General features: G+C 48.7%; 8 protein-coding genes across 8 annotated transcripts; 2 read left to right on the forward strand and 6 right to left on the reverse strand.

Moving 5' to 3' along the window:
- Positions 1-100: 100 nt before the first annotated feature.
- On the reverse strand, positions 101-445 carry BDV27DRAFT_131856 (uncharacterized protein). Its single transcript, XM_032067728.1, has one exon. The coding sequence runs from the start codon at positions 405-407 to the stop codon at positions 252-254; it is 156 nt and encodes a 51-aa protein (XP_031925319.1). The 5' UTR covers positions 408-445; the 3' UTR covers positions 101-251.
- Positions 446-459: 14 nt separating this feature from the next.
- Positions 460-2,848, reverse strand: BDV27DRAFT_131857 (putative anucleate primary sterigmata (ApsB)). Its single transcript, XM_032067729.1, has one exon. The coding sequence runs from the start codon at positions 2,692-2,694 to the stop codon at positions 541-543; it is 2,154 nt and encodes a 717-aa protein (XP_031925320.1). The 5' UTR covers positions 2,695-2,848; the 3' UTR covers positions 460-540.
- Positions 2,849-3,453: 605 nt separating this feature from the next.
- On the forward strand, positions 3,454-4,460 carry BDV27DRAFT_131858 (uncharacterized protein). Its single transcript, XM_032067730.1, has one exon. It carries the CDS (start codon positions 4,061-4,063, stop codon positions 4,388-4,390), a length of 330 nt encoding a protein of 109 aa, XP_031925321.1. The 5' UTR covers positions 3,454-4,060; the 3' UTR covers positions 4,391-4,460.
- Positions 4,461-6,383: 1,923 nt separating this feature from the next.
- Positions 6,384-10,708, reverse strand: BDV27DRAFT_147170 (Sec7 domain protein; the record flags this gene model as incomplete). The annotated part of the gene is made up of 2 exons (XM_032070697.1): positions 6,384-8,326; positions 8,395-10,708. The coding sequence occupies 2 exons, from the start codon at positions 10,706-10,708 to the stop codon at positions 6,384-6,386; spliced, it is 4,257 nt and encodes a 1,418-aa protein (XP_031925322.1).
- A 1,911-nt stretch (positions 10,709-12,619) lies between these two features.
- On the forward strand, positions 12,620-14,179 carry BDV27DRAFT_131861 (unc-50 family protein). Its single transcript, XM_032067731.1, has 4 exons — positions 12,620-12,820; positions 12,932-13,031; positions 13,221-13,550; positions 13,606-14,179. Exons 1-4 carry the CDS (start codon positions 12,711-12,713, stop codon positions 13,915-13,917), a joined length of 852 nt encoding a protein of 283 aa, XP_031925323.1. The 5' UTR covers positions 12,620-12,710; the 3' UTR covers positions 13,918-14,179.
- Positions 14,180-14,529: 350 nt separating this feature from the next.
- On the reverse strand, positions 14,530-15,781 carry BDV27DRAFT_20232 (PDGFA associated 1 family protein). Its single transcript, XM_032075993.1, has 4 exons — positions 15,649-15,781; positions 15,413-15,569; positions 15,267-15,334; positions 14,530-15,186 (listed from the first exon to the last, which is right to left on the reverse strand). Exons 2-4 carry the CDS (start codon positions 15,456-15,458, stop codon positions 14,566-14,568), a joined length of 735 nt encoding a protein of 244 aa, XP_031925324.1. The 5' UTR covers positions 15,459-15,569; positions 15,649-15,781; the 3' UTR covers positions 14,530-14,565.
- Positions 15,782-15,989: 208 nt separating this feature from the next.
- BDV27DRAFT_131865 (putative MFS monocarboxylate transporter) lies at positions 15,990-17,919 on the reverse strand. The gene has a single exon (XM_032067732.1). The coding sequence runs from the start codon at positions 17,530-17,532 to the stop codon at positions 16,090-16,092; it is 1,443 nt and encodes a 480-aa protein (XP_031925325.1). The 5' UTR covers positions 17,533-17,919; the 3' UTR covers positions 15,990-16,089.
- Positions 17,920-18,759: 840 nt separating this feature from the next.
- orlA (putative alpha,alpha-trehalose-phosphate synthase subunit Tps2) lies at positions 18,760-21,554 on the reverse strand (the record flags this gene model as incomplete). The annotated part of the gene is made up of 3 exons (XM_032070698.1): positions 18,760-18,926; positions 18,989-21,233; positions 21,330-21,554. 3 exons carry the CDS (start codon positions 21,552-21,554, stop codon positions 18,760-18,762), a joined length of 2,637 nt encoding a protein of 878 aa, XP_031925326.1.
- Positions 21,555-22,767: the final 1,213 nt, after the last annotated feature.

Consider the following 22,767-nt stretch of genomic DNA (forward strand, 5'->3'; position numbering starts at 1 on the left):
CAATGCAACGTACGACGATTGTTTAGAGGGCTCGATTACGCCCGTCATAGGTATCGCGGCCATGTGGTGAATTTGAGTCGTTAAAGTACTTCTAGTCTAACTTCATCCCGCCTAACTATCAGTCCCCCAAACCAAGTACGAAGAGCACTATATAGCCTAACCCCTGGGATTACCCTATCGAGTAGTGAATAATTTCCATGAAAACAGAAACATCTGTGGCGGGCAACATGAATCGGATAGGATATTAGAAGTTAAAGAAAACGAGAGCCGAAAGCGATGGGTATATAAAGCATGCAAGAATGAACACAGAGAACCTGGATCAACATGAAGTGAGCTGGATTGGCCTGCTCAGGGTAAACAGAAAAGTCTCTCGGGATGCAAAACGAACTTGAGAACAAGACTGGCATGATTCTGAATGAAACCGGACGAGAGAAATGGACAGAAAAAAAAAAAAAAAAAAAGAAGGGCGGGGGCTCCGGAATAACTTAAAAACAAAACAGCGGGGAGAGGTGTTTAGCCGGAGACCAGGAGGGCGCTTCACTAAACCTCAATATCAACACATATCCCTTCTCCATCACTCGAGCTTGGGTCATCATCCCTGTGATTACCGTATCCGTCACCAGAGTCACGATCAGTTCCTTGAATCATCCTTAGATTCTGCCCTCGAGCCTGACCAGCGTTGTTGTCAACAGAATAATACATTGACATGTCTTTGCGCACACGCTCCCTCTCTAGTTGGGCTCGAAGCCTTTGGTTTTCAGCATCTCGCTCTTCAAGTCGCTTGCGGGCCCCGTTACGATCTAGCAGGCGTGCTTCCCTTTCTTGCTTCAGTCTTTTCTCCAGTTCGTGCAAGCGCTGAATCCATTTTTCATTATTCCCTTGATCGCCTACCGCGTGTCTTGTGCGGGAGTTTTGCACCATGGCCCCAGCACCGTCGGCAAGTGTCGTGGTTGAAGAGACATGGGATGGTTGAGGTATACCGCTGGTTGAACTCCGCGTCAAACCCTGAGAATTAGGGGGAATGGCGGGCTTTTCAACCATTGAATTATGACGAACCAAGGAAGCTGGATCTACGTCCGCCCCAGACTCCATGCGTGGAGAGCTCGGCCCCATCCCGGCAGGACCGCGGCTGCGCGAGTGAGATTGTAGCAGGTTCAGCTCAGCTTTCAACAACCGATTCTCCCCTCGAAGCTTGGCCATCTCTGGCGACAGGCCAGATTGGCCTAGCTTATGTTGTTGAGCACGAATATTCATCATTGACTCTTCTAAACGATCCAGCTTTTTGATCCGTAGGCTCAAGGTGTGCTCGACGGCCTGATATTGCTTGGTAAGGTCACGTTCAACGCCCTTAATGCGATTCTTGAAGCCAGAGATCACGTTCTCCAGTGTCTTTACAGCAAGCAAAAGATTGCGGCTGAAGCCCGGCCAGAAGAGGATGTTGCCTATGACCTCTTGACTTGGTAGGTTGCCGTTGATTAAGCTGTTAGAGTGCGCCCAGTCCGGTCCACACATCGCCGACAAACGTTTCCAGATCATAAGCAGCATCGTGTTCCGCTCATTGAGCTGATCTTTGAATTGTTGCTCGAGATTAGTAAACCGCTTGCGATCTTGGTTGCGGGCATTTTCTAGCTCTGTGATACGTGAATTGTTTTGGGTGATGGTCCGAGATGCTTGGTGGTGAGATTTAAGCGCCTGCTCAAACGATTGTTTATCTGCCCGGCGAGAATGTCGCTCGCGTTCGAGAAGCTCAGCTAACTTCCGAGACTCCAACCCGTGGCTCTCAAGTAGCGCATCGCGGTTTCGCAATAGCGACTCGGTCTCGTCTAGTTTAGAGCGGGTACTTTCGAGTTCCCAAGCAGTTGACTCGAGATTCTTTTGAAGCTCCATGATTTTGGAGATCAAGCTAGAGCGACTACCAGTCAGATCACCTAAAGTCTCTCGAAGATTGTTCTCCAAGTCCATGAGCCGCTCCCTCCAAGTATTAGTCTCGATTTCTTGAGCCGATAGACTCTTCTTGAGTTTGCGCGCCTCCTCCTTGGCAGCAGATGCTTCTCGATTCAACTCGTTGACGATTCGCTGGACTTCTTGCTTCTCCTTGCTTCCTACGACCTCTCGCTGATGCCGCTCTTCTGTCAGACGTTCCTCGAGTTCTCTGGCCTTGTCCTTTTCGCTTTGGAGGCTTATCTTGTATGTCTTTAGTTCTGACTCCAGGTCACCGATTCTGATCTTATCACCATCTTGTTCTTCTCGCAGGAATGCAATCTCGTTCTGACTCGATTCAATTTGAACTGTCAGTCGCTGGACCTTCGTATTTGCTTCGAAGAGACTTTTTTCAAATGACTCCATCTCTCGATTACAATCTTCAAGCTCCTGTTGGACAGCTTTGTAACGTTGCATATTGCTTTGTGCGTCTTCTTCAAGTCGGATGATGCCTTCGCTGGCTGAGCGCATCTCTGCCTGCAGCGCTCGGAGATTCTCATCTTGAATCTTCAACTCCTCACCTAATCGCTGGCACTCTTCAGTCTTCTGATCAAGCTCCTCGCCAAGGGCATCCAGCTCATCCTGGGCTTCAGCCCTCAAGTCCTGGAAAGCCGCATTATGTTCATCCGCCATCAGTAGTGCACGGTCACGTTCTTGCTCCAGGTTCTGCAAATCTTGCTGTAGCTTTTGCATCTCCTCCTCCGCTTGATCCATGTCAGCTTGATATGCTTTATCGAAAGCCTCGACTTCTTTGCCGCGCTCTTGGTATGCTTTGTCGAGTGATTCCAACTCTTTCTTGTACTCATCCAACTCCCTCTTATACTCCTCCAGCTCCGTTCGGACAGCTTGGTTATCAAGTTTCAGCGCAGAAACCTGATCACGCAACTGTCCGTTCCGGACTTCCAGATCTTCTCGTTCCGCGTCATCGCCTGGGTATGGAGCAGTTCCATCACTCGCTCGAGAAGGTGGTCTACCGTGAGCTCGCGAAGCGGACCGATCAAAGATGCTGTCCCCAGCAATAGAGCGACCGCCGTCGCGCCGCTGACCAAGCTTCAGCTCCTCGATCTCTTGGTAGAGACGTTCTTTTTCACGATTTCGAGATGTAAGCATCGATGTTTGAGCACTGACTTCTTTTCTCAACTCCGCATTTTCTTGTTTCAAGAGCTCCAATTCCATTACCAAGGTTGAGCTAGAGGAACTACTGGGGTTTGTATTGCGATTCAACTCTCTATCGGAGACAGCAGAGTACGAATTCATGGACTCTACCCGGTCACGCTGCGTTGGTCTTGTGGAGACTATTATCGAGCTCATTTCACTCTTGAGGCGTAGCGCATCTTCTCGTAGCCTTTTGTTCTCCTCCTCTGCTTGCTCTCGAGCAGCCGTCTCTGCTTCGAGCATGTCTTTCCACATGTCCTATAGCATTCAATTCAGCACAAAGGCAGCCAAAAACTGGGAGTAACCTGCACTCACCCTCTCTTCCCTTGCTCCTACATCCGAACCCATTGGTCTTCCATCATTAAGTGATTTAAGGATTTCTGCCAATTTCCTCTTCTCGCTTTCTCTGGCAATACTTTCGGATCTTAGTCTCTCAATCTCGAGCTCATAAACCTCTACTCTCTCTCTTAAAAATAGTATCTCTTCTTCTTGTGCTGGTTCACGACCATCGTCGTCAGATCCTTCAGGATCGTGATTCACCATAGATTCCTTGTCAGACTGCTGGTCTTTGAGCTGCTTCTCTAAATCACGGATTTTCCTTTTCAGAGTTTGGCTGTCTTTCTGAAGTTTCAGTTTATCTGACTTTAGCTCAACATTCTCCGAAATCATTTCCTTTATTCCTTCCTCGGAGCGGCGATTCAACGCCTCATTGAGAAAATGAATTCTCATCTTCAAGTCAAAGTTCTCTTTGGAGAGACGATCAATGGTGCTGCTTTGCTCTTTGAGGGTCATGGACCGGCCACTCCTTGCAAAGGCTGGAGTGGCACCTGCACGCTTGTCTGGTGATAATCCACGGCCAGCATAGTCTTCTCTAAATTGCTTCACAAATGTGCTTGGTACCTGGACATCTTTGACACGTTCTGCGATGGCCGTATCTGTGGGGAAACTGATATCCTGCGCTTTTGCTTTAGGTGTCATTAGCCCGGTGGTATCTTCAGCCATAGGTTCCTCTTGGTTTTGTCCGTGCTTTTGCTGGGATGATCCGAGACGTGACTGCAAAGGTGTTTCCTCCTCGTTTAAGGTATCTAAGCCGCTTTCCGTAGTGCTGCTAGGATTTCTCTTATCGAGGATATTTTCATCACTATACCCAGAAATACCGGAAGCCATACTCCCTAAACTCACTGATCTAGCCAGGTTGTTACGCTGTTCATGTTGGACAGTGCCAGTGTTACCTGGTACTGCACCTCCCGACTGAAGCGCGTAGTCAGCACCCAATGTTGCATCACTATTCACTTCTGTATTGTTGCTTGTCACCGAGGAATAAGAGAGACGGTGGACTGACTGGCGACTGGTCAAATATTTCGGTCTATTCCCTCTACGGCTGCTTGTGCGTGAAGCCGCCTCCACTTCATAGTTGGCATTTCCGCTGAGGGGTCCTGCCTGCGAAGGAGAAAGGCTCCCCGACGTCGTGCGAAAGTCCTGACGAGCTGGCTGTTGGGTTTTATTTAAGTCGAATACAGGTGGCTCATCTGTTGGCTCCTCGAAAAACTGGCCAATTTGGCGAGGACCTTCAGATGTTGAGAGCTGATTCCGATTTACGGTCCTAGCCGCCGCTTGTGCCGCGGGTGATGACTGCACCGTCTCTAAATCCTTCTCATTATTCTCCTGCCACTCGGAGGGGGGCGCAGGGGTAGTCTCGGAGTCTACAGTCATATCCTCCTCAGGCCTCAAACTGGGGGTTTGTGGTATCGGAACGCCATCATAGGTTGACGTAATATCATAACTTGAGCCATCTGGTACCACAAAGGACGACTGAACATGGCCTGGCTTGTCGAATTCTGGCGCACGCTCATCAACTCCAACCAGATAGGTATCGTCGGCACTCGAGTGCTGGTTCCTTGGAACAATTTGAATTGTTGAGGGTTCCGGTAGGAAACTTGACTCCATGTCCATTAACTTTCTTCGCATTTCTTTCTCCTCCATCAAGGTCTGGTTAACCATGCGCTCGTGGTCACCGTCATCGCTGGACAGGAGTAAAAGACTGCTGTCATCGTTATCGGGTAGCGGAGGTAGATTTAGGGAAGCATTCGAGTCGTCAAGATCCTGCTGCTCAACAGCAGGTGTAGATCGGCCATCTCGTTTCGCGTCTGCTATTGTTTCGTCTTGTGTGTAGTGAGCTCCACCATCTACACCGGTTGTACTCGAGTTTGTTAGGAGATGTTCTCTCCGCGTGTGCCCCTCCTCCATTATGTCGGTCGCGTAGAACTCGTCCTCCAGGGACAAAAGTTCGTTTCCAGTATCCGAGCTTCTTCCAACGGGCGAGGAAGGTGGCGGTGAGAGCGCAAATTCAATCGCATTGAGGGTCCCGAAAGAAGGAGATGGCAGTTGAGCGGACCCTGTCGACATGGTGACGGAGTCTGGGCACCGTGTTTGTTTTCTCCACTTCGACCTTGAATCCCTAGAATCCTAATGGCGAAAGCCCGGCTTTATTGACCCACTTAACTCGGTAGCCTTAGCGTGATCACCTAAGTTTAGACTTCCGCCGGTCTTGCTTCAGGCCCGGCAACTCTGAAGTAAGTTTATTTCGTCTTTTGCCCTCCGAGAATATTTCGATGGCTTACGACTCTGCTCAGAAGGAAAAAAAAATTCAAAACCAAAATCAAAATCAAAATAAAGAGAGAGAGAAAGAGAGAGAAAGAAAAGAAAAACGTGACAGGATTGACTGTGGCGGAAGAGTACATTTTATTTGAGAGGGGAAAGGAGCGTATCAGTAAGGAGCCAGTCATTAAGTTCCAAATTCATGGGCACCAATCAGTCAGGTGGTTGTACCAGTACTAGTACGTACCACAGAAAACAAATAAGAAAAAAAAGTGTGTATGATTAAATTATAAATATCTACACTGGATAGATATTCACGCTACTTGGACTAGTAATGCTATATATATCCACATCAAGAGGAACCAAACCAAATGACACTCGTCGTACCCATAACGTAAGTCTCGTAAATATTTCAAAAGGAAGGAGAAAAGCAGGATACAGAAGGGGGAGGGGAAAAGTGACAGAGGAAAAGGAAAGCCAACCATTAGCAAGAGATGATGGAGACTGGAAAATGACATATAAGAAAGCGCAAGAGAACGACCAATGGTTGGGGAATCGCATACACACGACTCCATAAAATCCATGAGTGATAGTTGGGAGAAAGGCGTGCCATGTATTCTGCATTGACCTGCAATGATGGAAAAACTCCTTTATGTGGAAGGTGAGCTCTCCTCGCGGGAAGCATATATTTTGTTTTTGAGGTCGAGTGCCCTTTGTAGAGTCTCAATGTATGTGCGAAACTTCACATTTTCTCGCAGTAAGTACGATGATTTACGCTCCCAGTTGGCCATGGACTTTGTGGCATTTGGATGCCTGGGAGAAAAGGCCAGAACCATGGCCGGTCGGAGCTCATTATGTCGCTGTAGTTCATCCTCAACATTCTTGACATACGTTCGCAAAGCCTTCAGCTGGTCAGCTTCAGGTAAGTTTGAAGCGACCATACTCTGCTGGGGCGGAGCCCAGTCGCTGATGTTTACTCGATCGGCTGGAAGCCTGGGGCGTACACCGCCTTGCTGGTCAATAGAGCTCCGGATAGAACTTTGAATGCTAGGTCGTGCCCCAGACGAGGACGGTGGCGACCTGTTGTTGTTGTTGTTGTTGTTGTTGTTGTTGTTGTTGTTGTTGTTGTTGTTGTTGTTGTTGTTGTTGTTGTTCTCCGTCGTTATCAAGGCACTGTTGATGACTGTATCACTCCAGCCGTATTCCATATTGCTAACTCCACCAACCAGAGGCTCTTTGGATAACCTCGCACTCCAGTAGTTAGCTGTAGAGACGAATTCATGGACGATCTCCGGAGTGCCAGCCTGAAATAGGTGTACTGCGCCATTAGGTAGACTCAGAGCCCAGACGTGCGGGCGGGACTTAGAGTAACCGGGGGATGGAAGTACGCTTGCGAGGGTTTGACGTAGGAGAAATTTCCTTATCTCCTCAGCATTCTCTGTCCAGTTCCCTCCTCCCACCACTACTCCACCATGTGTGTGGGGTTTTGACTTATGCCGAACGGACTTCGTGGACGAATTGAAAGAAAACAGCCGCATCCAACCCTGTTGTATCACAGCGAAGCATTCGTTCCAGTTTCGGTCCTTAGCCCTCTTATCAGTCGAATCCAAGTGTTGCTTATGCTTTAGGCTCCCTTCTTTGGCCCAAGGAGCGCCAGCAAGTTGGAGAGTCTCGTCTTCCAGAAGCGGTATGGTTCCCTCGATCTCCTCGGTGCTCGCGATGGAATAGGCAGAGTCCTCCCGGATTATCGCTTGACTTAGTGCATTAGCGAATCCAATAGATTGCTGATAGTCGCCACGCATATAGTCTGATCCGAATGAGTCCACTGAGACAGATGTTAACTTGCCCAAAGATTGCTTACTCCAAGTACTGGAGGCAGACGGGCTCCAGAAAGACGACTGCTCCTCCAGGCTGGTTCGGCTGGAACCCATGACGGAAGGAGGGTATAATCTCGCCCGTGACCGGTTTTTGGAAGACCAACGCGCGGCGCCGTAGCGGGAGTCGGCTGAGCGGCCCCGTGGGTAGATGTCGGAACCGCTCCTGCTCACGGTGCTGGGGCTTCTGCGCAAACCACTCGGATTAGGGGACAATAAATGGTTCGATGAGATTCGAGACGCCTCTTTCTCTACTTGAGCACCATGAAGGGGGAGCCTCTGCTTCTGAATCGAAGTATAAAAGTCCCTCAGAACGGTTTCAACTTGCTGGCCCCAGGCTTTATCGGTTCCATTAAATGGCACATTTACCAACGGGCCTGTGTTAGTTTCAGGATCACCTGACAATTTGACGGAGAGATCAGTCCGAGAAAGTCGGTTCACAAGCTTCGCTGGCGCATTTGTTGGCTTATCAGCGGCCATATTCCCACGATCGGACTCGTCCATAGGGGACGTCAGAGATTCCCGGGCCGACACTTTCGATTTATTGTGAGCTACATGGAGTGCTTCAAACCCATCCGGGGCCGCGTCGAAGGCCACGCGATGTATAGTGGGCATCGTGTTCCGAACAAATTGGGCTTTGGTCATCTTCTGTTCAATATCCGCAAGGTGAAGGTCGGTGTTCAACAGAAGAAGGGAGTAGCATATAGTGTGCACAACATCTACAAAAATGATGTGCTGAGCATCATATCGCATAAGAGCACGGAAAAATAGAGTAAGGTGGACATACCTGAAGCCTTGAACCCATGGTTAGGGTTACACTCACACCATCGTATGGAAAACGCATCTAGAACTCGATCAACCTGCTGTGTCTCTCCCTTTAATATAAGCCGGTTACATAGACTTCGAAGGGCCGCCAAAATATTCATATTGGACCAGTCAAAAAACTCCATGTATGCCTTGCGAATCGTAGCGCGGTCCGGATCACCGAGCCATGCAGCAGCCGGCTCATTTCCCACAACTTGATCTTGACTGTCGTAGAGCTTTTGAGCCTGTTCTTTTTCTGAATCTCCCTGTTGATACTCCGGGACGTCATCAATGCAATCAACTTTGCTCTCCGGTGCTTCAGCGGACTTTGACTCTACCGGAGAGACCACGGGTGTGCTGGAAGCTGTGTAATAATTCGAGATATTTGATGTCGATACTTTCAATGAGCCACTGGTATCAACAGGAGGCGATTTCAGGCTGGATTCGTCTTCGCGGTCGTACAGACTGGGTCCGCTCTGATGCTTAACTTTTTCTTCCGGCTCCCCTGGATTTATCGTACATGTCTCCTCGGGACTTGCTATAGGCGACACACTCTTTTGAGAGAAACGCTCAACGACGGGTGATAGGGACGGAACACTAAGGTCTTGTGGCGTCAACCTGTTCCGGACACCACCTGCACGATCACTCTCCGAGTCTGGCCCACTGTCGCGTGAACCGATGCCATCCCTGGGAAGCAGCAGTTCTGGACTGGCTGAAGATGTGGAATTCATGTGATTCACTTTGGGAATATCCTCGTCTCCGATCTTATTTCCCAGAGTCGATGTATCACGTGCACTGGGGGAAGCGGCGGGGTAAAGGCTGTATTTGGGTCTCTGCACTCTACCTGCAGCATGAAAACTTTCTTTTGATTTCTCTGCAGGTGAATCAAGGCCTTTGTCCTCCTGTTTATCAGTGCCTATGTTTCGGCTATGGGATTCTTTGGAAGGGAACAGCCCTGGAGCGATAGCATCTGCAAGATATGGGTTCATCACCTTCCTTAAACTACTCACAGGGCTAGGTTGTGGCTTTGTGACTTCATGTGGCCTTGAGCCAGACTCCGGGGGAATTAGAATAGGGGGGAGTACGCTCTCAGTCACCGATCTCTTCCGTCGCCGGAAGAATGAAGATTTCTTGTTCACCACTTGATGGGTCCCTTGACGGACCGTAGTAGTACCCGCCGTGCTACTCTTCAATGGCTGTCTCCGGTCCTTGGTATTTGTAGTGGAACCATTGAAATCCCGTAGATCGTTATCTTGGGAGAATACAAGATCAACCTGATTGTTTTCTGAGCCAGGTGTAGAGTTTTTGGATGAACCAAAAACACGCCGGAAAAAGCCCGGACGTTCCCTGGTCGGAGCTGGATCAGAGGGCGTCGGAAATATAGGTTTGTTGAATGATATCGTAGGACTTGGGGCCGGCGGATCAAACGTAGCTGCCGGTATAGCCGGGGGAGGTTCCAAAACAGGCGCACCGAGTTGCGTCAAATCATTTTCACGGCCGCTCATGGCTGCAGTACTTTTTGTTCGTGCCGACTTCACACTATTCCGTCGAGAAGCTACCGGTGTGCGCGATGACTGAGGGCCTAAACTTCCGGGATATTCACCTTGTGATGAAACTTGATACTTTCTTGGTCCACCAGGGATACTCGGTGTAGGGGCTGCGTCAACTCTGTCGAATGATATTGGATCATAATCAATCGTAGCCTCCTTAAACGGAATGGTTGGTTGTCTAGTGCCAAAGTCGAAGCTTGCGGAACGCCGCTCAGTAGCCAGGTCCGCTCGATGATTTCCTGAAAGGGGTGGGCCAAAATCTATGTTTAAAGAGGAGCTCCCTTTACTACCTTGTCTGGTTCCGCGAACCCCAGAGGTACCACCTCCTGAGGTGGAGCGATGATCGTATATTTGGCCGCGCGAGCTTGGCCCTTCTGGGGTGCGGGCACTACCGAATCTTCGAAGGTTAGAATTGTAATTCGAGCTGCTAGTACTCCGACGAGCTCTGCCCGGCTGAGTCCCGTATCGACCAGCTACATCATCAGGGTTGTAGTCTAGTTCTGATGACAGAGACGATGAAAAGGTATGGCCGCGATAACGACGTTGGGTCATAGAATCTGGCGAGCAACGGCCATATAGATCTGACTCAAAAACGGAATTGAACAGGCGGTAGTCATCCAGAACGGAGGCATTTGAGGATGCAAATTGGTCCAGCGACAGGAGCATATTGTCAACGATAGAAGTGCGAGCGGCATGTTTAGGGGACAAAGATAAGTCATGGGGATCTCGCTCGTCACCAGAGTCCATGCCGTTGTTTGTGTTATCACCCGCGTTGTATTCGTCGAGAAAAGTTTCGCGCACTGGCGGGCGTGACTGGGCCATCCTTCCCATAGCTTTGTAGTTTGATGCTGCAGAAGGCGTACTCGGGGGAGAATTACTGGCATGCATCTCGGAAAGTTGTTGAGACATTCTTGTACTCTCTGATCGCGTGAATAGGCTCGATGAAGGTGATGTAAAGCCCGCAAGTCTGGCGACAGGGGAAGTTGTGGAAGAGGAGTTCAACTCGGGAGTTCTAATGCAAAAGCTGTAGGCAGATGTTCCTCTATGGGGTTGATCTTATGTGGTACAAAGTCACTGGTTCCTTTCTTCCTCTTCTTAATCTTCTTCTTCTTCCTCTTCCCACCCTTTTCTTATGAGGATCCAATAGAATTCCCTCTTGTTGGACTGTAGAGTTATATCATGAATGCTAAACGGGCCGTCTCTAAGGCAGAACGCAGAGGGTGGTATGTGTCATCTGTCGGTCATTGCGTAAGGATCGGCTGGAATGGACAACGGAAGTTAAGGAACCGTAGTCGAAGCAAGCGTGTGACAGTCAACTGGGGGTCGAGAAAAGCCCCAGTACTCTCGTGTGGATTGTTATAAGCTTGAGAAGCAATAAAGCCCCGTTAGTGTCATGCTGCACTCAAGAATCACCAGGCATAGGTAGGGCATCAAAAATATACGTACTAGGAAGGGGAATGGAACCAAAAGACTAAGGATACAGGCGGGGATTATCAAGGTAGAGGAACTGTGGGTATACGTTGAACCACTGTGGGGGTGGTGCGATGATTTTTGTCCCTTTTCTTTTTAGTTCCTTAAGGAAGAAAAGTAGGTACATATGATAGAACTAGTGGTTGCTATCTGAGTAAATAATAAAGGAGGGAGGTTTCAAGAACAAATGACGGACCACTTCATACCCCCGGGAAAAAGAAAATAAGAAATCAAAAAACGTGACAGGGGAGGTGGGCAAAGGTTTACCAGATATAATCCATGATCAATTCCCAAATCAAAAGAAAGACACTGGGACTGGAAGTGTCGTACTAGGCGGTGCTAGTGCCGATGGTCAGGGGCAAGCAGGAGTCTTGGCCAGAACCACACCCTCTCCAGGCTCCTACAGGATGGCCAGTAGGTACATACGTAGTACAAAGTATACTAGATGAGTATCTCAAGGGGGAAAGAAATGGAAGTTATTTGCCCGCCGGGTTTAAAGTCTCAGATGTCCTATGTCCGGGAATTTGCATCTCTTTCAGATCCTCCTTTATCTCTTTCCTCTTTTTTTCCTTCCCTTTCTTCTTCCCACACCAACACCCCCCCTCCTCTCATTTCTGCCCTCTAATCCAACACAATTAAAACCCCGGTCAGTTGCACCACTAGTCAACTAATCATTTAGTACTTAGCTGCTAGACTAGTCCATACTAGACTATAGATGCACATGACATTGAATACTAATCAATTATTCAACTTGTTAGCAAGGTCTCGGGCTTACTTGAATAGTCAACATCAATTAATCTTATGGGATCCTCCATCCTGACCTGTTGCTGTGGTATGGGCCACTCATGGATATATATAGGACTAGTGTTCTACTCTCTAAATTTCCTCAATCGCCCGTAAAAGTCCCCAATTTTTGATCCCAATAGTAATGTTGATGCAAGATACGAAAAATGACTTGAGAAGGAGACTCCTCTCTGGCTAAAGAAAAGAGAGCAAGAGCAAGAGCCACGCACGCACACACACACACACCTATATATATTGAAATATATCCATTAGTGATTGATAACCGTTCAATTATCGGTTACAGTTGTAATACATCACGGGCCGCTAGTTGATCCGAAAGCACCAGCTGGCGGATGACATAACATAGAGGGTCTTCCCCCCGACTCCATACCTCGGAAGGGATTCAGGAGCCACCAATACTCGTAAAGACACATGCTATCCAGCCCTTCCTTAGACATTCATTCTGTACCCGAGTGCTTTCCTAAACTGCGCAAAAATGAATCCTCACATATCGGTTCCGCGCCAGCACGCCAGTCCGTCTAATTTCGGCGGCACAACACCAGCAAGCCGTGGATCTAGCATCCGGATGCCGCGTTTTTTCAAAAGGTGCGCTCTTTGAGAATACCCGTGGGCTAGACGATAACGTCAACACGGAGTATGACAACTTGAATTATTCGCGGTAGGCGATTACTGATCCGAACCCCATGCTGGCCGCAGGATGTTCAAGTTTCCGCAGATGGACTTTGAAATGGCTATATGGGAGATGACATCACTGCTGATCGCTCCCAAGAAAGTTTTTAAATCTATCTACTACCATGTGAGCATAGTCTTAATCTCTGGTCTTGCTATAGTGCAGGTGTGCTAATTATACATTTCATTGTAGAAACGTAGGTACCTACAAACCCGGCAGTCACAACCCGATTGATGAGGAGATAATGGGAGAAGTGCGTACTTTCACAGCGATAACGTCATATTAACCCGTCGCTTTATCTTCACAGAAACTAAGAATACCTGGCATCGGCCTGATCCCTCTTTCACGTATCTACTGTCCTTCTTCTTGCTCCTCACAGCTCTCGCGTGGGGTCTCGCATATGCACCGTCTTTCGGGGCTATTGTCCGCTTGTCTCTACTTTTCATCTTTCTCCATTTCATCGGATCATCACTGCTGGTGTCGACAATAGGGTATTTTGTCATCGGCCGACTTTTCGGCCCAGATGGAGCGGCAGCCTCCCTCTCTGGGTTGCGAGGCGGACGTGGACGGAGACGTGGTGCAGCACAAGGCTTGTTCGTGCAACCAGGCGAAAAGGATCAATTGGAATTTGGATATTGCTTTGATGTACGTCAAGATGATGCCAAGCAGGCATTTGAGCTGAGTTAACCGTTACAATTAGGTCTCCAACCGGGCATTCTTCCCTCTCTACCTTCACCTGTATGTTGCTCAGTTCCTTCTCCTGCCGCTTCTTACGCGCAGTCCGAGCAACTTCCTCGCCACGTTCCTTGGGAACACGCTCTATCTTTCCGCCTTGGCCTACTACACATACATTACCTTCTTGGGGTACAATGCCCTTCCGTTCTTGCATAATACCGAGTTACTCTTGCTTCCCATCCTCGCGTTCGCGATATTGTGGCTTGTGAGTTTGATTGTGGGATGGGGTATTGTGGCGCAAGGAGGCAGCGTGGAAGGGCTCTTCTGGGGTGCCTAACCTCTGGAACCCTACCAATGATCCGTCGGATTTGATGAACTTTCAATTGTACCTCATTCAAGCAAGGCGTTGGTGTATACGGTGACGTTCTCGATACGTTTCATATTCATGTTCATTTGTACCGTTTTGTCTGCTTTGGGGGATCTGAGCGTAGGGATATATTGCCCTTTCCTATATATTGTTTATTGGAGCGAAAGCCTATTGTATAGTAGCTCTCTACATTGCATATATACATTTTATTATTATTATTATTTTTTTTTTTTTTTCTTTACTGTCATTGCCCGTGCAAGGGTCTGCAGCATATCTATGACGGTACCTCGCACATACTTCTCTTACGGTTTCTATATCAGATCTACCAAATCCTCAGCACTCTACTGCCATCATTCCGGCTGTTTTTTTTTTTTTTTGGTTTGCGGGCCTGGATATCCAACCATAGAGAGACCCGCGCTGGTAATTATCTATTGGAATCGTATTGTTCGTTCTGGAATGAACGATCTATTTGGGTATTCTGTGTACAGTCCATATGATATCGTCAGTGGCCGGTTAGCATTATACCCAAACCAAGTTTCTAACTAGCTGTGAATAAAACTATCCCATACCCCTCATCAAAGTCTCGGTATCCAAGCCAAGGCAGGCTGTCTGTTTCATTTATTTTTTCTTTGGACCACCTTTCTTCTTCACGTTCAGCTTTGCCTCTATCTCTGCAGCCCGCTGCTTGGCTAGCTCTGCCTTCTCTTCTTTTTCAGCTTCCTTCCGTAACCTCTCTGCCTCTCGTCGCTCCCGAATGATAGCTAGACGAGCCAGATCTGCACGAGCCTCCTCTGTTTTACCCTCAGCGTGCAGTTTCAGATAGCGTTCACGTTCTTGCTGAGCCTCAATGGCTTCGCGTTCTCTCCTCGACAACTGTGACATGTCTTTGTCCGGATTTGAGTCCTTTAGCTGCGAGCGAGACTTGGCCGTGTGGTTCGGATTTGAGGGCAATTCTTCATCCCCATCACTACCTCTGCTATTTTCTGACTCCGAATCAGACGGTGGCAGATCGCCAGGTTGGACCTGATTCCGTTTCGCTATAGCAGCTTGCTTCTTGGCTTTGGCTGCTGCCCGGCGCTCCTCACGAGTCATCTCTGGACCTGCGGGAGAGCTGGATCCAGGTTTGGCTTCTTCCGTTGAGGATTCTTCTTCTGATCCGGACACTTCCTCCTCCTCCTCCTCCTCCTCCTCCTCACCGCCCTCCTCTTGTGAGGAAGCTGTGGCATCATCGTCTGGTTCCTGTTTTCATTGTGAGGAAATGTTAGGAGTTCGGCTTCTAGCATAAATTATGTCCATGACCCTGCCGTGACTTGACGTACTCTCCATAGACCGACGGGATTACCGTGCTTGTCGACTGGTTGAACATCGCGACTAAAGTGTTTCCCACCTGATTTTCAAACATGCATCAGCTTAACATTAATCTCGTAGCATATGGCTTGGGAAGAATCCCAGATATTGCGCCTACCTCCTCGCGAAGGCTTGGAGAACTTCCCACGGCCACGAGGCGCCATGATGTGAGTGGTCGGAGAGAAAGGGGCCAGCCAGGGTATTGAATATAACGGAAGTACCAGAATCTCTAGGATATATAGTTATATCCAAGGCAATATATCTTAAAGAGATTTCTGTAGTTATACAACTGTCACTGACTTTGAAAGACTGAGTGGGGGGGGGGGGGACAACGGATTATATGTACGTACATACAACAAATTAATCCCCAGAGGCGCTTCTCAGTGATTATTTCTTTACCGAATAAAACAAGAATACGATGTCAGTGAGGCAGACCACTCTATGCAAAAAGGGGTTGAATCACAAAGTAAGCAACCGGAGGGCGAGGAAATCCAAAGACAGACAGTTGAGTCACGCACAGGATTTCTATGGCAGGGCGGGGAATTAAATCAAATGATTTAATAAGTTACTATCCTCAGGCATCAATGTGACCCACACCGAGTGATTCAATCAGCATCGGCCATATTATCTACAAATCATCACCTATTATGCACAATTGGTAGTAGTAGTATATTATCATTCTATAGACAGTCAAAATTTTACAAGTCTGTTACACACACATCACATTCACCGACACATATCCCATTTTATGTCGTCATTGAATTACCCCCAGATGCGGTGCATTTTCCAACAACCTCACGACCGTTGCCAGGAGAACCCCAGTTTGGCCACTCTCGCTGCAAACAAGGTCACTGCACCAGCAACAACTGCACTACCCATGAACATCTGAGCATACAAATACTGCCCATCATTTAGTTGGATCAATGCCCCCGCGATCGGAGAGCCGATGAGAGCAGCGACAGCCACCACGCTGAGCACCATCCCCATCCTCACGCCGGTCTTTTTCAGGTCTGTTGTGAGGGTACTGAGAGTTGCAGGGAATAGAGATTGGATACCAGCCGCAGCGAGACCATAAAACGCGCTAAAGGTGTACATCCCTTTCGGGCTGTCCACGGCAGCCCAACAGTATGCAACCACCCCGGTAGCTAGGCTACAGGGGATTAGCAGGTTCAATGGCCCGCTATACCAGTCAGCCATGAGGTTCGGAATCAGCCGACCTAGAAGTCCCACACCATTCATGACCAGGAGCACATCGATTGAGGTTGACTGGGAGACATTGGTGACATTGCGGGCAAAACTACCAATATAGAAGAAGCCGATATAGATACCCCAGAAGTTGAGGAACATGCCTATGGCAAATAACGCATAGGAAGGCTCCTTGAATGCAGCCCATTCAACGAGCGGACCGCTTTGGCGCGGTGGTAGCCTTTGTTTCAGAAAGAACAAGCAGGGCGTTAGTGTGCCCAAAGAAATAAAGCCGAGGATTCGCATGGTCCATCCATATCCGACCTGAGGCAGCAGACGCATGACGACGGCGGGAAACACCAAGCCCCCGGTTGCCGATCCAGAGGCCACAATACCCATGGCAATCGAGCGCCTATTGGTGAAATACGTAGGCACCAGGGCAATGGTAGGGCAAAACATGAGCCCACAGCCAATTCCTTGTCCGACGCCTTGGGCCAAGAACAACTGCCAGTACTTGGTTGACAAGGATGTCATAAAAATGCAAAACAACTCCAGCACCGCTCCCAACACCAAGGTGACCTTGAAGTATCCGGCGTCTGTTGCACGACCAGAGAAAGTCCCAATAAAGAAAAGCAAGAATATTTGAATACTTCCTACCCAGGAGATATCAGATGGAGGATGCCCTAATGTTTCAGTATAATAGGTCTGGAAAACGCCAAAGCTATTAATGTAGCCCCAAGTGTTGAAAATGACAAAGTGACCCAAGGCGACTTGAGACCAGGCCAGGAAGCCGCCATCAGGCGGAGGCCCAAGCTCTCTGTTCGATCCTCTGGTGCGGACCAGTGACAATGTTTTAGAGGCCAACGCACCGGCATTACTAACGTTTGTGGGTGTCTTGGAGAGCTCTTTCGTCCGGCAGTGATCCACGTTTGATTCTCTGTCGCCGGGAGCCTCTCCAACGCTGCTTGCAGTCTCATCTCGGCGTACGCCGTCTTCTTTCTCGTTGATCATGCGCTGAGAATAGCTAGTGCCATTGGCTATTCTGTCCGACATATTTGCTGGTTGGCAGAGAGTGAATTAACAACGTGTAGACTTGTGGTCGCCAGGTGTTAAATACGTTTCTGGGCTATTGAAAAATTGAGCTGTTGTTCCATCAGGGAAGCTTTGCCATGGATCGAATTCTGTACAGATCAATACCCAAAATTGTGTACATAGGGTTTGAAAGCAGATCTACCGACAGCCCAGAGAAATTTTGTGACAAAGTTGACGGAAGAGGGCCGTGTTGTTCCTGCACGGCTTGTTCGCCGAAGCCATTGGAACCACGACCCAGAATAGGGCTCATGACCAGTGGAGAAACCTCCCTCTTTTTCTATTTCTTTTTCCGGGTCAAAGCAACTACTACTCCATAAGCGCTCTATGGAACCTGGGGGGGTGGGGAGGGGCTGATTAATAAGAGGGAGGTGGGAAAGAACTGGATGAATAGAACTGACTTCGCACAGAAGTCCGAGGAGCAGTCATTGTGATTGATTCCCTGAGTTGGGGTGCCGCCTCGACTACCGAGGGGCGAAAAAGGCGACGATCAGTGGATTCATTAAATGAAAACTTCCAAAGAGCAGGAGGTGTTGGCCCCAGATTTGCACGTACTCCGTACATACGTTTTTCGACCCCACAATTTGCTAGATATTTACATACCGTACGGAGTAGTAATAACATACGTATTTATTTAAGTATACTGGAAGAGTATCCCCACTGGCTTGCGCATCCAACTACTACCACTTACGGTATCTCGGTAGGGCTTTATCCCTGAATTTAGCAGAGCATTAAGATTCTGTCCTTATATAACTCTCGTCTCTGGTCTATCTAATCTCTCTAACACATTATGAAACAGCGGCCGAGCAAATCCATCTATGACATATTATAAAAAAAAAAAAAACAGTGAAAAAAGCAAAGGGAGGCAACCAAACTCTGCGACTAACCGACGATGGGAGGGAACGAGAATTGAAAAAGAGGAAAAAAAAAAATACTCCACCCTAGCCAGGTAGTGCTACAACTTCGCTTAACAGACGTTCTCTAAATAACGACAAATGCCAAACCTCATCATGACGCCTCTAACAAATGGCCACTGCCAAAAGCACCCGTCTCCTCTACGCCTCTAGAATAATATGATTTATAGCATGACAACCATCTACCGCCGATGCTCTGTCATGGAAAGCTGGCACTCATGTCGTAAGCCTAGGTCGCACAAAGGTCACAGAGGCCAAAGGAGAAAGCTTGCCGATATCAGTAGTCTTGAGTGGAGCTACTGTTGAGCATCGTAACAGTCTCAATCACATCGGCTGGCTCCAACAGATGCCAACTGGCAGAAGTCTGTTTCGAACTAGCACCGACAGTTACGGAATAGACATGGTCTTGTGGGAGGTCGAACTTTTGAAGGGCTCGAAACATATCTGTGACAGATTAGCCATCATCAATGATGTCAACTAGCCGCGAAGAGCTAGACTAGACATACCTTCATCAGTAAAGTCGTCCCCAGAGCAAAAGATAAATTCAGGAGCCTGTCCAGGGCCAGTCCCGTATTCGTTGACTAGTCGGCTTGCGATGAACCCTTTGTTGACAAAAGTCGGACGAACCTCCAAATTGGCCTTTCCTGCCATGACTTCCACGTCCCATCTTTTACCAACAGTCTCCTCTAGATGTTTTCGGCACTCACGAGCCTGGAACGCACCATACTCAGGGTCTGCACGCCGATAATGCCATGTCAAAGCAACCCGCTTCCTCTCAATGAATGAACCTTGAGTTCGCTCGGTATAGTGCTGGAATACCTCCATAACCTCCTTCTGCCATCCCATGTTCGATCGTTCGGCCAGATTCTCCCAGTCGTCTGAGCGTGGCTTCCGGATGAAGCAACCATGCTCGGCACTCAATCCTAATTCAGGTATGTGACCCATCCATTCATCGAGAAAGGCTTGATCACGCCCACTGATGATCCATACTGCATTGCGGGAGTCCGCGGCTAGGGTTTTGATGGTCCGCAAGACGCGGTCGGATGGTATAGCGGCCTGTGGATCTTTGACGATTGGGGTAAGTGTGCCATCATAGTCGAACATGAAAAGCCTCTTCCGTGCTTTACGATACTGCTTTAATAGCTTGGCTCGATCGAGGGCGGGAGTCGCCACAGATTGGTCAAACGAAGAAAGATTGGTCAACAAACGTGAGAGATATTGTGTGGACCAAGCCGAGACTGTATTTGTTGTAACATGCTTGTAGAGTTTCTGATGGCTTGCCTTTCGATCATAAGGGGACATCGTCAAGGCCTGATTGATGGCTCCAGCTACGCCTGCCGTGTCCCACGGATTGATATGGATCGCACTTGAGAGGGTCCCCGCAGTTCCTGAGAACTCGGAGAGGATCAAAGGACCGTAACTTTGCTGTTGGCAGATGATATACTCCAAACTAGTCGTGTTCATGCCATCTCGAACAGTGGTAATCAGACCAACATCAGCCACGCGCAGCAAGGCAAAATACTCATGCTGGGAGAGGTATTGCGGGTAATACTTGACGGGTGAGAAGCTCAAAGACCCAAAGCGGCCGTTTATGGTGGAAACAAGATTGGATATTTGACTTGCAATTTTGTTCTCCTCTTTTTCCTCTTCGACACTGGTCGGACTGGTGACCTGGATAAGCACCACCTTGTCGCGCCATTCAGGGTACCGCTCCAGGAACACTTCGAACGATTGCAACTTCTGGGCCACACCACGGACACTGTCCAACCGATCACGGCCGACAATGATCTTCTTCCCGGCGTAAAGCTTGCGTATCCCCGTCACAGCGTTCTCGATCTCAGAGGAACCGAAGGCAATATTCTGGATTGCTTTAGCATCGATACCGATAGGGAAGACGTCCACGGCCACGTGGGCACCATATGCATCAACTCCGGCGGAGTTGGAGTCAAATCCGAGCACCCTAGTGCAGCAGGATGAAAAATGACGGGAATACGAAAAAGTCTGAAATCCAATCATGTTCGCACCCAATACTCCGGTAAGCACCTCCTTCCGCTTAGCTAGACAGCGCATAAACTCGCTACTGGGAAATGGGGCATGTAGGAAGAAGCCAATGTAAATGTTTGGGATCCGCTGCCTCAACATACTGGGCAAAAGGAAAAGATGGTAGTCATGGATCCAAACAATATCGCCTTCCTGATATTCTTTCAGAATCCGGTCTGCAAATAACCGATTCATTCGTACGTAATCCGCCCACCAGTTGCGTTCGGATCGGCCATCTGTGGGGCCATGTTGCTTGTAGTGCAGGAGAGGGTACAGCTCCCTTTCTGCATATCGCCTCCATCTGCCTTGATCCTCCAAGGAGATTGTATCCTGGGGGATTTCTGTCTCAGCCGACAGCCACACGGGGACGATTTTACCGTACCGCCCGGAGCTTAACTGCGCATCTAGTCGACTTCTATCGTCCTGGCTGACTGTGAGACCATCCAGGAGAGGATGGCTGGGTGGCCGTTGATTGGCGTCTACAGGTACAGGTGCTGCCGCCTTATTGAGGGGTTTTGCTGTACCATTTGCCGCAGCTGGCAGCTTTGCACTTGTGTTTATGGGGATTTGCTGCAAAGGCACCGTGTCCTCCGGGACCGGTTCTACTTCGCCGGTCCAACCAACGAGCGTATGAGACCAATTAGTCTCCTCGGAACCTAGATATGCCAAAGAATCAAATAGTGCCGAGGTTCCCGGACGGGGTTTGAGCTCCTATTAACTGATTAATCTATCTATGTCAAGGACTCCGCTAAGTCATAAAGATGGGAAATGAGGGTACAAATGAATAAACAAACGGGGCATACACACCCAAGAAGATTCTCGCCGATAGTAAACTTTGTATGGGATACAGAAGGCGGCGCTAATGATTCGTCCAGAGAGACGCAAACCTGGGTGTTGTTGACGTAGATCTGCCTCCAGCGCTTTGGGCGTCTCCCTCAGACTCAAACGACGCAAGAGTTCAATTCTCGATCTCGCATCCTTGGCTGCCTGAGCAGGAGTGGTAGGGGTAGTATTTGACGACTCCGAAGACATCTTTTCGCTAGGAGTTGCAGAGAAGTACGAAGGCGCATCGGCAATTAAAGATTGCTTTTCCTCACCACCCGGAATAGGGGTGGCAGTTGAGGCCTTGGTGTAAGCCTCTTCACCTAAAACTTTGATGCCCGGGCCAACTAGAACCGGGTCAGGCTGGTCGCGGGGGATATTTGCAGGGGTCGTCCTTTGTTCGGAGGACATTCTCAAATATAGATAGAACAAGTGATAAGGACGATGCAAGGGGGAGGGGCGAATGACAGCGCGGCGAGGATCTAATCAGCTATCGATCTGAAGTTTCCAAGACTAGTCAGAGAAACGACATTGTCTTCGAGCTTCTGTGTACAAGATCGATGACGAACAACAGGGGGAGGTGGGCAACAATTGTAGGACGTTTAGAGTCGCAGGTACCTCGGAGAAATGGAATGGGAGAGATAGATAAAGCTAGTTTGGTGGGGGGAACCGCGAACTATGCCCAGGACGGCAAGATGGGAATCATTGAACTGGGGGCTGTGGGAGAGTTAGAACACCGTAAATAAGAGATTGTTGTTAAAGTAATGGTGAACTGAGTTGCTTTCTCTCTTTCTCTTTTTTATTCATCAACAAGAGTGAAAGCGTGAGAGAAGGGAAGACGAGGTGGGGAGGGAGGGAGAACGGGGTCACTGACGGAGGAGTGTTGAGGGCAGGTTTGAAGAAAGAGAGGGGCTGACGGTTTAGAAGTCACAGGCGGTGAAGACCTGAAGAACGTGGTTTCAATCGCTTCGCTCGGTTGTTGGCTGCTTAATATACGCAAGCAATAGGAAGAGCTGGATTGTTCACGAGCCAGGGAAGAGAGACATGAGGGATATAAGGTAGAACAGGAGAGAAGGAGATAGAGAGAGAGGGAAGACCAAAAGCAAGAACGTTGATGGGCCACACGCCCACCCCCCAAAACGGACTGTTCCAGGCCGGTGACTCGGAGGGAAAAAAAAAAAGAAAACATATACTTTACTTTACTTATCTTAATTATCTTAGTTATTTCGGAAACAACTATAGTAGTATGGACTATAAGTACCCAACCAGACTTAGTCTACAGAGTATGTAGTCCCATAATGATGAATTGATTGTCAATTCAAATAACCGGTTTCAACGTACCCCACGATACTGGAGTGGATGATGCGATCCATGAAATTCTCATTATCAGTCCTTTCTCCGCCAGCCGTGAGTTCATCACACA

This window comes from Aspergillus caelatus (genome assembly GCF_009193585.1).
Source record: "Aspergillus caelatus strain CBS 763.97 unplaced genomic scaffold BDV27scaffold_148, whole genome shotgun sequence".
Lineage (NCBI taxonomy): Eukaryota > Fungi > Ascomycota > Eurotiomycetes > Eurotiales > Aspergillaceae > Aspergillus > Aspergillus caelatus.

Excerpts from the sequence above, each read along its gene's own strand:
- BDV27DRAFT_131857 (XM_032067729.1), bottom strand. The coding sequence starts at position 2,694 with ATGGATCAAGCGGAGGAGGAGATGCAAAAGCTACAGCAAGATTTGCAG.
- BDV27DRAFT_131858 (XM_032067730.1), top strand. The coding sequence starts at position 4,061 with ATGGCCGTATCTGTGGGGAAACTGATATCCTGCGCTTTTGCTTTAGGT.
- BDV27DRAFT_131861 (XM_032067731.1), top strand. The coding sequence starts at position 12,711 with ATGAATCCTCACATATCGGTTCCGCGCCAGCACGCCAGTCCGTCTAAT. Across the intron at positions 13,032-13,220 it reads TTAAATCTATCTACTACCAT|AATACCTGGCATCGGCCTGA; the intron begins GTGAGCATAGTC and ends ACAGAAACTAAG. Across the intron at positions 13,551-13,605 it reads AATTTGGATATTGCTTTGAT|GTCTCCAACCGGGCATTCTT; the intron begins GTACGTCAAGAT and ends CGTTACAATTAG.
- BDV27DRAFT_131856 (XM_032067728.1), bottom strand. The coding sequence starts at position 407 with ATGCCAGTCTTGTTCTCAAGTTCGTTTTGCATCCCGAGAGACTTTTCT.
- BDV27DRAFT_20232 (XM_032075993.1), bottom strand. The coding sequence starts at position 15,458 with ATGGCGCCTCGTGGCCGTGGGAAGTTCTCCAAGCCTTCGCGAGGAG. Across the intron at positions 15,335-15,412 it reads CTCCAAGCCTTCGCGAGGAG|GTGGGAAACACTTTAGTCGC; the intron begins GTAGGCGCAATA and ends TTTGAAAATCAG. Across the intron at positions 15,187-15,266 it reads ATCCCGTCGGTCTATGGAGA|GAACCAGACGATGATGCCAC; the intron begins GTACGTCAAGTC and ends CAATGAAAACAG.
- BDV27DRAFT_131865 (XM_032067732.1), bottom strand. The coding sequence starts at position 17,532 with ATGTCGGACAGAATAGCCAATGGCACTAGCTATTCTCAGCGCATGATC.